The sequence below is a fragment of the Microtus oregoni genome, unplaced genomic scaffold, assembly GCF_018167655.1.
Source record: "Microtus oregoni isolate MIOR12 unplaced genomic scaffold, Mior012 000056F_ref0000123, whole genome shotgun sequence".
NCBI classification, from domain to species: Eukaryota; Metazoa; Chordata; class Mammalia; order Rodentia; family Cricetidae; genus Microtus; species Microtus oregoni.
In genome coordinates this window covers 11,873,290-11,888,904 of record NW_024543832.1, presented here as the reverse complement: position 1 = coordinate 11,888,904, position 15,615 = coordinate 11,873,290, and the positions used below count along the sequence as shown (strand labels likewise).

Here is a 15,615-nt window from a genome sequence, read left to right as displayed (position 1 = left end):
CCAGAAAAGCATCATCCCCATTACTCTCTGCTGAAATCCATGGTGAGCTCTCAGCCTTCGTCATCATAAGGAATTCAATGAAATGAGGTCCGGGGAGTGTGCACATATCAATAGTAGTGGTATTAAAGAACAAATACCAGAGATTTCTTGCTTCAAAAATACAGAGGAAAAGACAATTAGAGGACATCAAAGAGGGCAGTGGTCTGTAAGAGAGGAAGAAAGGATTTACACAAAAACGACCTTGACAGTGTTCTGACCATGACTTAAAGCCTTCAGAAATATGAGGGAAAACTTCTGTTATTTAATTCATTCAATCAGTGTATTTTGTTACGGTAGTCAGAACAAATTAATATAATATCCAAAATTGAAATGTAAGTCATTCTTTTGTGTATGTGACTTTGGGGACAGAACCCAGGGCCTTGTGTGCCATATAGCCCAAGGCTTTTTCTCATGTCTTTCATTTTTAAAAACAAATCAAACTTTATTTTGTATATAGTGAGCAGCGTGTATATGTAGAAGCCAGTGAGAACTTTCAGGGACAGATTCTCTTCTTCCATCATGTGAATGCTGGGGACAGAATTCAGATTGTCAGGTCTGGAGGAACATGCCTTTATCCTGCCAAGCATCTCACTGGAAATACAAAAATAAAAGCCAGGAGACTCTTGCGGGGCAGTCCTCAGTGGCTTTGCGCTTCTGCTTGTGCAGCTGCTGCCTCCTGAGCTGACATTACGAGAGTTGCCCACCTTGCAGGCAAGACAATGGTCTCAGAATTGTAAAAAAGTCTTCAAATAATAAACTTGAGGACCCCAAATTACTTTGAGATTTTAAGACAACAGTTTTACCAAGTTTCCCAAGCCAGCCTCCAATTCACCAAGTAGCCTAGACATGCCTGAACTTGGGATGCTCCTGTCGTGGACTCTTAAGCAGCTGGTATGATGGACCTGGGCTATGACACTGGATTTTGCTTCTTTTATTGTTTTATCCCCAATTCATCTGAGCTCACTCATATCAAACAAAAGAAGTAACTGGAAAAAAGTCTTAAGCCATTTCAAAACAACAACCATCTTAAACGTTATAACCTTTGAGCTTTAGAGGTAGGTAGAGTAATTCAGTTGAATATTTTAATCAAGTAAGAGTTAAGAAAAAGGAAAGAAGGAAGGGAAAAAAGGAGGGAACTCTCTGGATTTTATTTCTCAATTTGTCATTTCTCCTGTCCTTTAAGTGAATTAGAATTAATAGAGAAAGCATTTATCAACAAATAAACAAGAATGACCCTAGTCCATGAAAACTAAACTATGACTACAGAATAAGATAGTAAGGCAACTTTCAAATTATAGCAATTATCTTTTTTATATCCTTCCAAATTAAGAGTTTTAAAATTTAAAAAAAAGGGGGAGTTTTGTTTTGTTTTTTAAATGTATGAGTGTTTGTTCTACCTGAATGTACACAATATTCCAGAAGAGGGCATTAGATCCCACTGTAGATGCTGTGAGCCACCATGTGGTTGCTAGAATTGAACTGAGGACCTCTGGAAGAGCAATCAGTGCTCTTAACTGCTCAGCCATCTCACCAGCCCCTAATATTAACTCTTAACTTTAGATTAGCTGTTGATTCAGACTATATTTCAAACTGTGTTTATTCCAATACTACTGAATGAATGTTATAGTTCTAAAGTATATAGATTCATATGCAAGTAAATATACATGTATGTTAGACAGTTCTAAAGTATGCAAAAATACATATGCAAAAATATACATGTGTATGCAAGTATATAAGACACATGCTTAGATACTGACATTTAAATGGATAGAAAGACACATACACTTTGGCAGTTTGGGTGACGCCTGACTTTAATCTCAGCACTCAGAGGCTACAGGAGGCAGATCTCTAAACTTGAGGCCATCATGGCTTATATGGGGTGTTACAGGTCAGTCAGACCTACACAGTAAGACTCTATCACAAAACAAACAAGAAGAGATAGATATTTGTATTCACATACTTAAATAATGAAGAATGTTTATAGATAGTAGCAATATCCTTTCTACACACCACATAAAAAGAAAAGGTTTCGTTTTGTTTGGAAATGGGGTTACACTGTTTCCTAGGCTGACCTCACATTCATGGTCCTCCTCAATCAGCCTATAAAATACCTAAAATTACAGGTGCATGCAATCACCTGTATAAAATGAAAATTTTCTAAATTACATTAAGTTCTATATACTTGTAATTCTAGTCCTCCAGAGGCAAAAGTAAGCAGATCATCACAAGTTTGAGGCCCACGTAGTCCACACAGTGACTTCTAGGCCAGCCACATCTATATAGGTAAACCCTGCCTTCAAATAACAGAAGGAAGGATTAAGTGACGGAAGGATGGAGGGGCAAAACTGTCAAAGTAGTGACATTTAAAGCAAAATTAGATAAAATTAACAAAAGAAAAAATTCACTTATAAAATAAAAATTATAGTATCTATGAAATGAGTTCTACAACGCAATTAACATACAAAAATAGTAATGAATAAATATATAAAATTCTCTTTTAGCTTATAAAAAAAGACAAAACTATTTTTATTAAATGTGTTGTTAAAGACTCAAGTGAAAATGAACAAAACTCTTTTGAAACGTTAAAAGTAAACTGGAAAACAATATGTAAAATAACTAAAAGTTTAGATTCATTTTGAAACATTTTCATTAATTTTTAATATAATTAACCAACCTGAGCCACTTTAATTGAATTCTGGGTAGAGCCACCAGCATGATATTCAACTTTGAATTTTTTTACAAGTTCATCAAACCTACAAAGAAATTACAGGAGAAGGTAAGTTAGCATATGTCAATTTTCACAAACTGCAAATTCTAATTAAAATATAACTGGTGCAATCCTAAAATCATTTATTTGTGTTCAAAAATGAATTAAATTTCTTTGTAAATACATATCGTTAAGAATCTAAAACATACACTTTCTGAACTAAGCCATTATACAAACTAGACAGCAAAATAAAATTAATAGAGTGGTTGAATGAAGGTCACATATGGCAAACTGGAGATTCAAAGCCAGAATCCTGCTGGACAGGATGGTGTAGCCTGTAGTCCTAGGAGATAAACTGGCTTGTCCCCAGGAGGGAACTGTTGTACAGTAAGAAGAGGCTTGTCCCCAGAAGGGAAACTGTTGTACACTAAGAAGAGGCTTGTCCCCAGGAGGGAAACTGTTGTACAGTAAGAAGAGGCTTGTCCCCAGGAAGGAAACTGTTGTACAGTAAGAAGAGGCTTGTCCCCAGGAGGGACACTGTTGTACAGTAAGAAGAGGCTTGTCCCCAGGAGGGAAACTGTTGTACAGTAAGAAGAGGCTTGTCCCCAGGAGGGAAACTGTTGTACAGTAAGAAGAGGCTTGTCCCCAAGGAGGGACACTGCTGTACAGTAAGAAGAGGTGAACCGATGTCTTCCACTATATGGATCATGCTCAAAAAACACTGTCAGCTATGTGAAAGGAGTCAGACAGAATAGCAAACATACAGAATCAATCCTTTTTGTTTGTTTGTTTTTTATGCATTCTGGCTAAGACAAAGCAATAGGGGTTGAAATCAGCTGCCACAGATGAGGGGGTCTGAAAAGAAAATAATTACAAAGAAGGATGTGTCAAAAATTGGAAATTTTTCAATTTGTTGATGGTTAAAAAGTACAAATATCCAAATCTAAAATTTCACATATAAGGAGTTAAATGTTTTTGTATGCAAACTATACTTCAATATATAATGATGAGCTCGACTTCAGAAGATATAAATCATTGTCGCTATCCTAATTTTTCATGTGAACTAAGAAACTGGTTTCCCTGACTTGTTTTTTATCACTGACTTCTGATATCATTCCAGTGTGTGTAGAAAGGCTTAAAAACCATAAAACCAACAGGAAGAAACTCACCAATGCTTGACATTCTTAATGCTACCCTTTCTCAACAGAGAATTAATTGCATGGCATTTCTAAATCTTGGTCTGTAGACATTTTGGACTTCTGTCACCTGTAATACACCACGGTGGAAAGTTCCTAAGAAGATGAAGTATGTTCCTCAGAGATCACTTAAATGCTTTGGTTCAAAGGAATATGTCCAGTTCCATCCAATACATTGATGGAATAAAAGGAGAAAATCCAGCATTGAGAAGCTGCATTGAGATTCTGAGGTCCATAACAGGACATGATTTCCCACATTTAACAACCTCTAATTAGGATGGACCAGTGATAACGCATTAGAAAGGGGACCTGCCTTATGCTGTCCCCCACCCCCATCCAGAGCACAGGTCTAGAGTTAGTAGCAGATTTATTCATTTAACATGTGAGCATGTCTATTCCTGACAGACATTTTCCATCACCTTCATTTTTGAGTGCCTAAAACTCTGCAAAGGTTCACTTTAAAAAGCTGTAAGAATTCTGGAAAATGATACTCTTCTCAGGATGGTCTCATACTCACTATGCAGCTCCCCCTTCCCATTTTATTCAACTTAACATCAGGCTATAAATGAAAACAGCAAAAGACATGGTTTTTGCCTGTTGGAGTCACAAGACAGATGAAAAATGTAGAAAAAAATTGACAGTAAGGTTTCCAGTAAAAACGCTAATTTTTTGTCTTTGTTTTTTTAAGACTGTGTAGCTCTATGTAGCTCTAGCTGGCACTATGTAGCTCTAGCTGGCCTGGAACTCAGAGATCCACTTGCCTCTGCCTCCTGAGAGTGCTGGTATAAAAACATGCACCACCACGTCTGGCTTTAATTCTTAATTAATAAATTTCCTACTTATGTGATATGTAGCAACTTCTACTTGAAATTCAGGATCCCATAATTATAAATTATAATACACCACCAGCTACTCTCTATGAAAAATTAAGACAAGAATTATGAACAGGAAAAGTGTACAGACACAGGCTACACAACACAAGTTCTACTTCTAATGGCAACTGTTTTCCATTTCCCCCAAAACTAAAGATGCTGTGTTATGACAAAGTAGAGTAAGAAAATTCTGGTGTGGGGCAGAGAAGGGGCACATATGCACACTCAGCATACATTTGAAGAAAAGAGGACCTCACACTATGTTGATTACACACTATAGAAGCAAACACCAATAATTTCAAACAATTCAGGAAGGTAACAAAATTAAAATCTTCACAGGAAAACTTGAAGATGTTAGCTAACCTGAGAAAGCATTTGTATTGCCAAGTTTGGATTTTCAATTTCTTTCCTAAACTTCTCATCTAAACAAATAATAAACTTAAAATGTCAGTAATTCCAAACAGGTTATACTTATTAAGACCAAATGTTAATAGAATAACACAGAGAAGGGAAATCCATAAGCAAATTGTAAGATTCAAAGCTTTGAAATCTTTTACCACAAATGTTCAGTGAGGTTAAAAAAAAAAATCACTCAAATGTCAGTCTGATAAAAGCCAAAAGAATATCCCCACATGTGATTATATTTAAGTATATTTGAAAAAGATGGAAAAAGTAACAGCCATCCAAAGCCAAAGCTAAACTATTAGTCGATGAGCATTGTAATTTAGAGGTATTTCTCCACTGCCTAACTCTATTTTCTTTGATAAGAAGCTGGTTTTAAGCACGTGCTACTTTAGATAAGCCTGTATTCAATTCTAAAATGTTTTAATGTTTAATTATTCCCATTTATGTAACTCTGAAGATGAAAGTTTTTTTAGCATATGTGATAATTAAATATACTGGTGAAAAGCACTTTCCAAGTATAGATTAAAATAATTACTTCTAAATTTACATAAGTGGCATGTGCATTAGGTCTCAACCAATCATAAAAACATACAACTAAATTCCACTAAACCCATTTACAATTTTCATTAAACAGTAAATTGTTTGACATTTAGTTTTAAGTCATGCAAGGGACAGAAAAATACTGTAGGAAAGTGATCCTCAGAATGACACATACAGTCCCCTGGTAAGCCTAAATGACATCCTACCCATGGCTAACTCCAAAACACAGATTATACACTCTCTTCATCTTTCTTTATTTTTATCGAAGCCCACAGTTTCCATGGGGCAGAGTTTCTCCAATCACAGACAAGTTCCAGAAATATATGCAATGGATATGGAAATGGTTGAGCAACAGCTAATCATTTTTCTCTGTCAAACTTTAAAAACAAATCACTCATCAGAAACACTCAAGCAGGCATTTAAATCCCTATCAAAATATAACATCCTGAATTTCCGATTCCGAGTAACAAATAATGTGTCATAGCCAACACTCCTGCTGACAACAACCAGAAAAGTCATAGAAATAAAGTTAGCAAAGAAGCATGCTCATTTCCGTGGAGATCAGAACTACTCCAAGAACAGGCTCAGACCAGCAGCGCTCTTTCACACCTCACACACGTTTAGCCAGTAACAGAAAGCTAAAGAGAAGCAATCTGATATTTATCAAACTTCACATCTGTCCAGTAACATAACTGCTCAATTCTGAAGCTGAATGGCAAGCTGAGGCTAACAAAAATCACCTCAAAAACAAATAGTTCTCTTGGACGACACCTCACAAAACAAGACAGTCCAGGAAAGAGGACGTGAACGAGGGCAGGAAGGAGCCGCAGAAGTGGACAGTCAGAAGTGCAACTGTAGATCCCCTCGGATGGCAAGTCCTGCCATGGCTTTCTCCCTCTTCTCTGCACTTGGTGGGGGGAGGGGCCAAGGGAGTGATCATTTTCAGAAAACACAGATTTGGGCTGGAGAGGTGGCTCAGAGGTTAAGAGCATTGCTTCCAAAGGTCCGGAGTTCAATTCCCAGCAACCACATGGTGGCTCACAACCATCTGTAATGGGGTCTGGTGCCCTCTTCTGGCCTGCAGGCATATACACAGACAGAATATTGTATACATAATAAATAAATATTAAGAAAAAAGAAAACACAGATTAAGCTTGGTCAACATTTTTCTCTACAGAAGGGGGAGAGCATGTGTCAACAAGGCTTACATCTAGACAATTAAATGGGTCCAAAATCCATGGGTCTCATTTGAAAGTTCAAGAAGTTCAGGCTTGAGGAATAGAGGCAAACAAGGTAAACTGAACTATGAAAACTAAAAATTCAGTTTGATATAGCTTAGTCCTGGGTGTTATAACAGCCTCCAGTCTGTCTGTCTTCCTGCTTCGTCCTGGGTGTTATAACAGCCTTCAGTCTGTCTGTCTTCCTGCTTAGTCCTGGGTGTTATAACAGCCTCCAGTCTGTCTGTCTTCCTGCTTAGTTCTGGGTGTTATTATAGTATTTAGTTCCCTGTTCCATGTTAGATTCTTAGAGAAAAGAGGGGCATCTGACATGTTAGAGCTTAAGACCCCATGGCTTTATATAAATAGTATCTGATCAACAACTGCAAGTTATACTGAGAGGAAAATGAAAAGGAAGAATTGAAGAAGCATACATAGAAAACTATAGGAACCTATAAGATTATAATAAATTTTAAAATTAGTGTCCTCTGAAAGCTAGATGAAGAAGAGTTGAAAGTAGAAAATATTATTGAAGAGCAGCTAGTCTAGCAAGCACTGAAGGGAAGACGAAGAGACAAGGGCAGGAAATGAAGTCACCCACCACAGAAATGCTTCTAAGCAACTCACATCACATAGGGGCTTCAAATTCCTTACCTAAGAGGCAGCGTGGGGACAGCAGAGTGAGCTCCAGCACACTCTTTCACCCTTTCGTGTCATTACCTTGAATACATTTAACACTCAATAGGTTTTTATCAGCTACCTTTATAATTGTGGAGGGAAAACTGTTTGCTCATTTCACAGAGAATTTTCAATTAGAGAACCATCTTGAAAAAGGAACTGATTGACATCTTTAATATTTTAAGTTCAAACTTCTGGATAATTTAAAAGATACTGGATACAAAGCATCTTAATCTTTACTGTATGAATAAGTGGAGAATGAAAGCTATTAAAGAATTAATTAAATGTTAACAGCTACACAAAATATGAGTTGCACAGCAATGAAAACTCAAGACCACATACAACAGACAATCCTATTTTTACATTACTGTTAACAGAATTATCGTTCTGACATTCCCTTTTAAAAGAAAAGATTATGAAATTTTATCAGGGTAAGTATTATCCTATGCATTCTCTGGCAGCAAAAGACATTCAAAAACTAATATGAAATGTGTTTAGACACTCAGAAGATATCTTCTTTCATCTTCCGAATGCTACAAGCAAAGATGCCAATAAAGAAAACCACAAGTTTGCTGAAGTTAAAACATCTGGGGAACAGCTTAAGATATTCATTCTAAAGAGCTCTATATTAAAGAACAGCCTGAAGGGTGATGATAAATCTGCTCTAAAACAGGAAGTGTGGTTTGAATCCAACTGAATATAAACAGGTTCCCCCCTCCAAGGGAGGGCACTATAATTAAGACACAAAGTGCCTTAGAGGAAAGTATTCCATGAAAGCAAACATTACAAATAAAGCCTGGAGCTCAATACGAGATAAGAAGAGAATGCAACATCTCTACAGAGATGTCAGGAACCAGGAGGTTGTTATCAGGAATAAAATTATGTTCAACAAAATTCATGACAAGAACCACAAAGATGACCCATCAGGTAATGGTACTTGCCATCAAACTTCACAACCTGAGTCCAATCTCCTGAAGCCACATGGTAGTAGAAAGAGAAAACAGACTCCTGTCTTAGATCTGTCCTCTGACCTCCACAAACACTCACACACACACACAGCAGCGCGCACACACAGACACACATGCACAAGCACACACGCACAGAGGTGTGGGCAGATGGAAATAAAATTGATAGTAGATATTGGTATCTCAGCACAATCTATCATAAATTATTTCAGCTTTCAAAATGTTATTTTCAAACAGCCATCACCAAATACTAGCACAATCAAGAAGCACAGTGTTTACACTAAGAACATTCATCTAAGAAGGCACTACAGAATTCCATTAGAATTACTTTTTAAATCTGCAGTTAGTATGTTGCTGCAATGTAAACAGCATCCAAATCCAACATTAGACAGAAACTCTGACCTCAGCAAAGGATGAAGAGTGGACTTCAAACCAAAGAGGCTACCTTTGCTTTGTACAAAGGTCTAAAGAGAAACTGGTGAGGCTAAAATCTGAGCACAACTTATCTGCTACAAATTTCAGAGTGCCTGAATGAATAAGAACAATTCTTGTTTGAACTTTTGGAAGAAAAATAGAATGTTTATTGATAACCCGACATTACTACTGATTATAGTGAGTGGCTGCTGGCAAAGAACTTTACAAAACGCAACGCTGGCTGCTTACAATTTAGAACTAATTGCAAAGTAGCAAATGGTGGGTTGGAGAAATGAATGGGTGGTTTGGGTGATTAAGAGCACTTGCTCCTGTAGAGGACCTGGGTTTGAATCCCAGCACCCACATGGCAGCTGGGCACTATAACTCCAGTCTCAGGGGATTTGGAGACCATTTCTGACAATCATGAGACCCAGGCACTGGTGTGGTGCACATATATACAGACAAACAAAACACTCAAACACAAAAAGTAACAAAAATAAATCTTCAAAAATTTTAAGAAATGATATAAAAATCTGCAGCAAAAGCTAATTTTCAAGGTCTTCTAATGTTCAATAACAGAAGGTAAAGAAATTTGTCATTTTAGAAAATCTGAGTTCTGACCAGGAGATCAAAATATTTCAGTAAACAAAATAAATTATATATATGAACTAGATTAATGCTCTGATTACTTCAGAACAAATTCAAAGAACCAGCTTGTAGAATTGTGTCTGCATGAGAGCTCCCACACAATAACCAGGGAGGCTGCTTTGCACAGCGAACTCAGGGAGAACAGTGGACAAGGGATGACCATCCTATCAGTCCCCATTTCATTACTGGAGACACACTCTCCCCGAACCTGGGCTGCCTCATCCCTGCTTCTCCTGTGGCCCTAAAGCTACAGGTGTTCAAGACACCACAGTGAGCTTTTTATGCTCCTAATGTTTTTAATCACCACTTACTTCAATAAACTTCATCTCAAATGATAACTTTTCTCAGCTGTTTTTGCAAACAGTCATGTCTGAAGATTCTCCCTCCACACAGACTTCCTAGAATAAGCGGTCAATGTCAGTAGCATCTGCTTGTTCCCAAAGACCTTTAGAAGGTAAAGGAGGTGGCGCACTCCATATGTAGGGAGCACTCAGGAAGCAGAGCAGAAGGATTGCAAGTTTAAGAACACCCTGAGTAAGAGGCAATGGTGGCGCATGTCTTGAATCCCAGCTCTTGGGAAGCAGAGGCTAACAGATCTCTGAGTTCGAAGTCAGACTGGTCTGCAGAGTGAGTTCCAGGACAACCAGGATTGCTACACAGAGAAACTCTGTCTTAGAAAACCAAGGTACAAAACACAAAACAAAACAAAAAAGCGCACCCTGGGCTATTTAGAGAACTCCAGTAAGGAAGGGGGCAAGGGGCAAGGAAAAAGAAAGAGAGGGAGAGAGGGGGGAAGGGAAGAATTAACAAACAAAAGCCAAAAAGCAGCTGAAGAAAACCACACGAAATTACCTTCTTGGTTGACCCCTGAGTCGAGCTCAGTGTCCTCAATCTTAAAGTGACTATTGTCATCAAAGTCTAGACTCCTTACCCAAAGTTAATTTTCTAAATGAATTTCTTGGCTGACATAATAGAGTTTGTGTTAATTTGCCATTAGTAAACGACTATTGCTTGGCTAATGATCCTTTTACAAACAAACTTCGTGTGCAACCACATTTTCACTTTGTGTTTCTGTGAGCAAGCCTGTAATGTCTGTAGTGGTAAATTCTGGGATACTCCTTAAATTTGCAGGAGAAATGCCTTCCTGTGAATTTGGAATACTTCAGGTTCTTAGTCTGGTCATGGCAGTATATATAGAATTCTTTTAGCAGAATATAAAAAATCCAGCTCATAGGATTGCCCATGGAGTTTTCTTTTCCTGTTTTGGCATGGTAGACACACAGGAGTAACTCTAGGCTGGAGTGGAGGCTCAGCGGTTAAGAGCACCAGTTGCTCTTCCTTGTTGGTTGGATTCCAAGCACCCCCAGGGTACAACACAAATAGCTGTAACTCCAGTCCTAGGAGATCCAACACCATCATCTGGCTTCCAGCGGCACTGCACACAGGTGGAGCAAAGACATTCATCCAGGTCAAATACACATACATACGATAAAAATTCAATAAAAACACCGTTACAGCACAACCATACATGTGAACCATAAACACTGTTGAACAGAACGACCACACTGAGATGTGAGGTGTGAAAGCTGCAGTAGAGGCAATGAGGATGCGGCATAAAAATTTCTGTTGTAATCCTCTACTCGGCACGGCGGTGAGAAAGTCGTCAGTCACAGTTACATTAAGAAGCTGAATTTAACTTTCAAACATCATTCACCGATACTGTTAAAACTATTTTTTTTTAAAAAAAAAAAACAGAAAAAAGGTCATAAAGATCAAATAGAATGACAGATTTGGTCCCAACTCCTAAGTCTCTATTTTGAGTAATTGCTCTTTGACTTCAACTTAGGTCACTCTTCCTCAGTGGACAGGTAAGATGTTTGTTTTACCTATTTGATAAAGAGGGCAATGATTGAACACACTAAATATAACAGTCAGCAGACTCTGTTTTGTGAACCAAATTTTGTTTTAAAATCAATTTTAATTGTTCTTGTGAACAATACTGCTTTGGACTAGGAGATGGTTTGCTATATAAGGGTGCTTACAGCGAAGTCTGATGATCAGTTCAACCCCAGGGTTGGACACACACATACAATAAAACTTTCAAAACTCCTCAAAAATAAATTCTGTTTTTGGGCTGGAGAGTTGGGCGAGCAGCTGTTGCTCCAGGTTCAGTTTCCAGTACCCCATAATGGTTTACAATCCAGTTCTAACGCCCTCTCCTGACCTACTCAGGCACCAGGAGCACATGAGGTACACACACATACACACAGGCAAAACACACCATAAAATAAAAGTAAAATGTAAGGAACAAATTTAAAGAAGTCATATTTTGAATTCAGAAGATGATTATATTCATGCAATGTACTATCCTAGGTGGTGTGCTATTATCTGTAGCAGTTAATAAAACATAAAACATAGTACATACCTTTTACTATGTATTGGTTTAAAAGTCATATGATAAAAATAAAAGTAATACTGAATAGTTGTTTCTGAATTAATAAGCTTGCATAATGGCAGCTTAGTTAAACAAGCATAACAAAATAAGTAACAAACTTTTACCAAACTAAGTACTTCAGAAATTTACTATGCATGTTCAACTCAAACACTTCCCTCACAAATACAATAAAATTTATAATCCTTCAAACAACATTTCCTGAGGTTTTATATTAGTGACTTTTCTCTTGGATGTATAAGACACATGAACAAGGGAACTTATAAAAGAATGTGTTTAACTGGGCAGCAGGAATAGTTGAGAGCTAATGTCTCAATCACAAGTAGGAGACCCAGAGTGCACTGTGGGTGGGGAACAGGTTAAACCTTGAACAAACTGACACACCTTCTAATCCTTTTCAACAATTCCACTAACTGGAGACCAGTGAGGAACATTTCATAAACTAACACAGGTTGCTTTATCTCGTCCATTCCTTTTAAGTGGATTCTTAATTTTCCAAGGTATATTTACAATCTAATCTGTAACAAGACATGTTTACATTTTATCTAGAATTTTTGGAGGAGGATTAATCTATGCTGTGCTTCTCTTATAATGACAAACTTCTTTATACAAATAAGTGATTCCTAGATCAAAAGGGACTTATATTTTTGATAATATAAATTTAGAGGTTGTAATAATTTATAAACTCATATATGGTTTATGCCTTCCCAATATTATGTAATACTTAAACTTAAGAGACCTGTCAATAAAAACACGTTTAAATTCTTAGGGAGGATGAACAATCTTATATCCTTTCATATATTTATCAACATTAATTTTTCTATCCATTGTTTATTCACAAACTTTGTCATATGTTGGTGTTTTCAATCCTCACTACCATGTAAACCATAAATGGTGGTATAAGTTACAATCTCAGCATTCAGAAGGGCAAAGTTGAAAGCCACTATAAGCCAAACAGTGAGTTCCAAGTTAACAAAGTTGCAACCAAGGGACTAAAAAGATGGCTCAGAAGCTGAGTGCTTTTGCTGCTCTTGCGAAGGATCAGGGTTTAATCCCCTCACTCACAGAACAGCTCACAGTCTTTGGAATTCTGGTTACAAATATTCCAAAGACATAAACCTACACACAGGCAAAACATCCATACACATAAAATAAAATAATAATCAAGATTGACTGAAACAACAGTAACAACAACAAAACCTAATCAAACTATAATGAGATAACCCCTTTGCTGTGGAACAATGGTCTTGTACTTTGTAAAGATTTGTCAGTTATATTGCTTTAATAAAACACTGATTAGCCAGTAGCCAGGCAGGAAGTAGACAGGGCGACAAGAACAGGAGAATTCTGAGAAGATGAAAGACTCAGTCTGCAGTCATAACCCAGACACAAAGGAAATAAGATGAGAATGCCTAGCTGATAAAAGATACCAAGCCACATGGCTGACACAGACAAGAATTATGGGTTAATGTAGGATGTAAGAGTTAGTAAGAAGCCTGGCTAACAGGCCAACCACTTTATGATTAATGTAGACCTCTGTGTGTTTCTTTGGGATTGAACGGCTGCGGGACCAGGCAGGACAGAAATCTCAGTAAACATCCCTTATCCACCAGTGTGGCTCAGGTCTTTCATGTTTTTGTGATAATGGGTATTGAACCCAGGGTCTTGTGTATCATGTTAATTGTTTTAATCTCTAAGCTACAGCTACAGCCCTGGCTCAAATTTTGAAAACAGTGAAACAAGAGGAAAGCTCCTGGGAATTTAACATTTGGTAAACTAAAACTGAAAGCTTCTTAAATTGTTAATTTAAGACAAGTATACCTATCGAGCCAGTACATCCATTCCTACAATTACATGAGCCACACAAGAAGGCTCATGTACCAACATTATTTCTAACAGTCAAACTAGCAACACCCTGAATCTCCATCAAGAAAACGGAGATGGAGTCACACAATGAACAAGGACCAGAGGAGCAAATGAACAAAGCCTGCACCATGCAGCAGTGCAGAGCCATTCTCACCATGATGAGATTCAAAAGCACACACTACATGATTCTATTTATTAAAATTATAAAATAAATAGCAAAGCTAATCTCTGATGTTAAAAAGGAAGATAGAGGACACCTCTGGGGAAGAGGAAGGGACCAGGTGCTTCCAGTCTGCTTGTCAAGTTCTATTTCTAGGACTGGATGGCAGTTACACAGGTATGTTTACTTTGAGGTAATTCTTTCGGCTGCACACTTACGATTTGTATACTTTTCTACGTGTTGTACTTAGTTCATAAAAAGTTAATAAGGATGTATATTGCATTGTGTCAAGCACTTTCCTAGCACCTATGAAAACAATCACAATAATTCTCCAGAAGCCTCTTAATACAGGGCATCAGTCTAGGACCAACAAAATAAGATGAACTACAAGATAAGTTAAATAAGAGGAATTTATCCTAAAGCATCAATAACTGTTTGAAGTGATTAACTGTGAGCTATAGGAAGCTCTATATGAAATCCTAGGCATAACAGGAGCCCCAGTGAAATAAAAGCTTGTAAAGGGTCAGAATTCACTGGAGAAGCTATGCATCAGACACCAAAAGTGAAAGAGAGGCTCCCTGGCTCCACTCTTCTAGACCTCCTGTGCATGCAGACATCCTCAGGAAGCACGTGGGAAAGTATCATAAATTATATTAGCAGATATGCTAATGTGAACAATTTCTTCATTCTGAAATAAAACTATTGTAGTCTCTTGGTATGTTTGTATTCCATTTATATTGTGGTTAATCTATAAATTATGGCCTTTGTATATAAAAAAGTATTAAACAATATTTGGGTCATTAATCCTATAATCATCAACCACTAATATTTTTGTTTCTAATTATTTTTCAGTTGATTTTGTGTGTGTGTGTGTGTGTGTGTGTGTGTGTGTGTGTGTGTGTGTGATGTGTGTGATGTGCATTTCCGGTCTGCATATGGAGGCCAGAGGGAAAGTTTGTAGAGATGGTTCTCTCCGTGCACTATTGCATGGGTTCTGGGGAGTAAACTCTGGTCACCAGGTTTGCATAGGACACATCCTTACCTTCATTTCTCTGCTCATAAATCTCATTGATCCCTCAGTTGTTATTTGTTTTACAAAGCTAATCAATCTGCATGCAAATAATATTTCCTTCATTAGCATATTTTATCTTGCCCATTTTTATCTGAGTTTCATTATATAACTTAGGTCTTTAAAAAAACTGTTAGCTGTGCTAAAGAATATAAAAGCAGTAATGGTGGAAAGAAAGAAACTGAAGACGAGGCTTCTGCAATAATTTAAACAAATGATGAAGGTGGCACGAGAGGGGAAGTAGGTCAGGTGGCTTTATTGGCAAAGGTGGAAATGACTAGACTTTAGGATGCATTTATCCGTGGTGCCAGTAAGATTTCTGGAAGAACTAAACATAGCTGATGTAAGAAATAAAAACAGACTATGAGAGAGTCTGTCTATGTGTCG

At 37.4% G+C, this 15,615-nt stretch overlaps 1 protein-coding gene across 2 annotated transcripts in view; it reads right to left on the bottom strand.

The window, feature by feature from the left end:
- The window catches only part of Adk (adenosine kinase), a 386,675-nt gene that overhangs the window by 258,993 nt on the left and 112,067 nt on the right, over positions 1 to 15,615 (bottom strand). For both annotated transcript variants that reach the window (XM_041638898.1, XM_041638897.1), the window contains exon 4: positions 2,714 to 2,792. In XM_041638898.1, the coding sequence (XP_041494832.1) occupies positions 2,714 to 2,792 (79 nt within the window). The remainder of the gene's footprint in view (positions 1 to 2,713; positions 2,793 to 15,615) is intronic.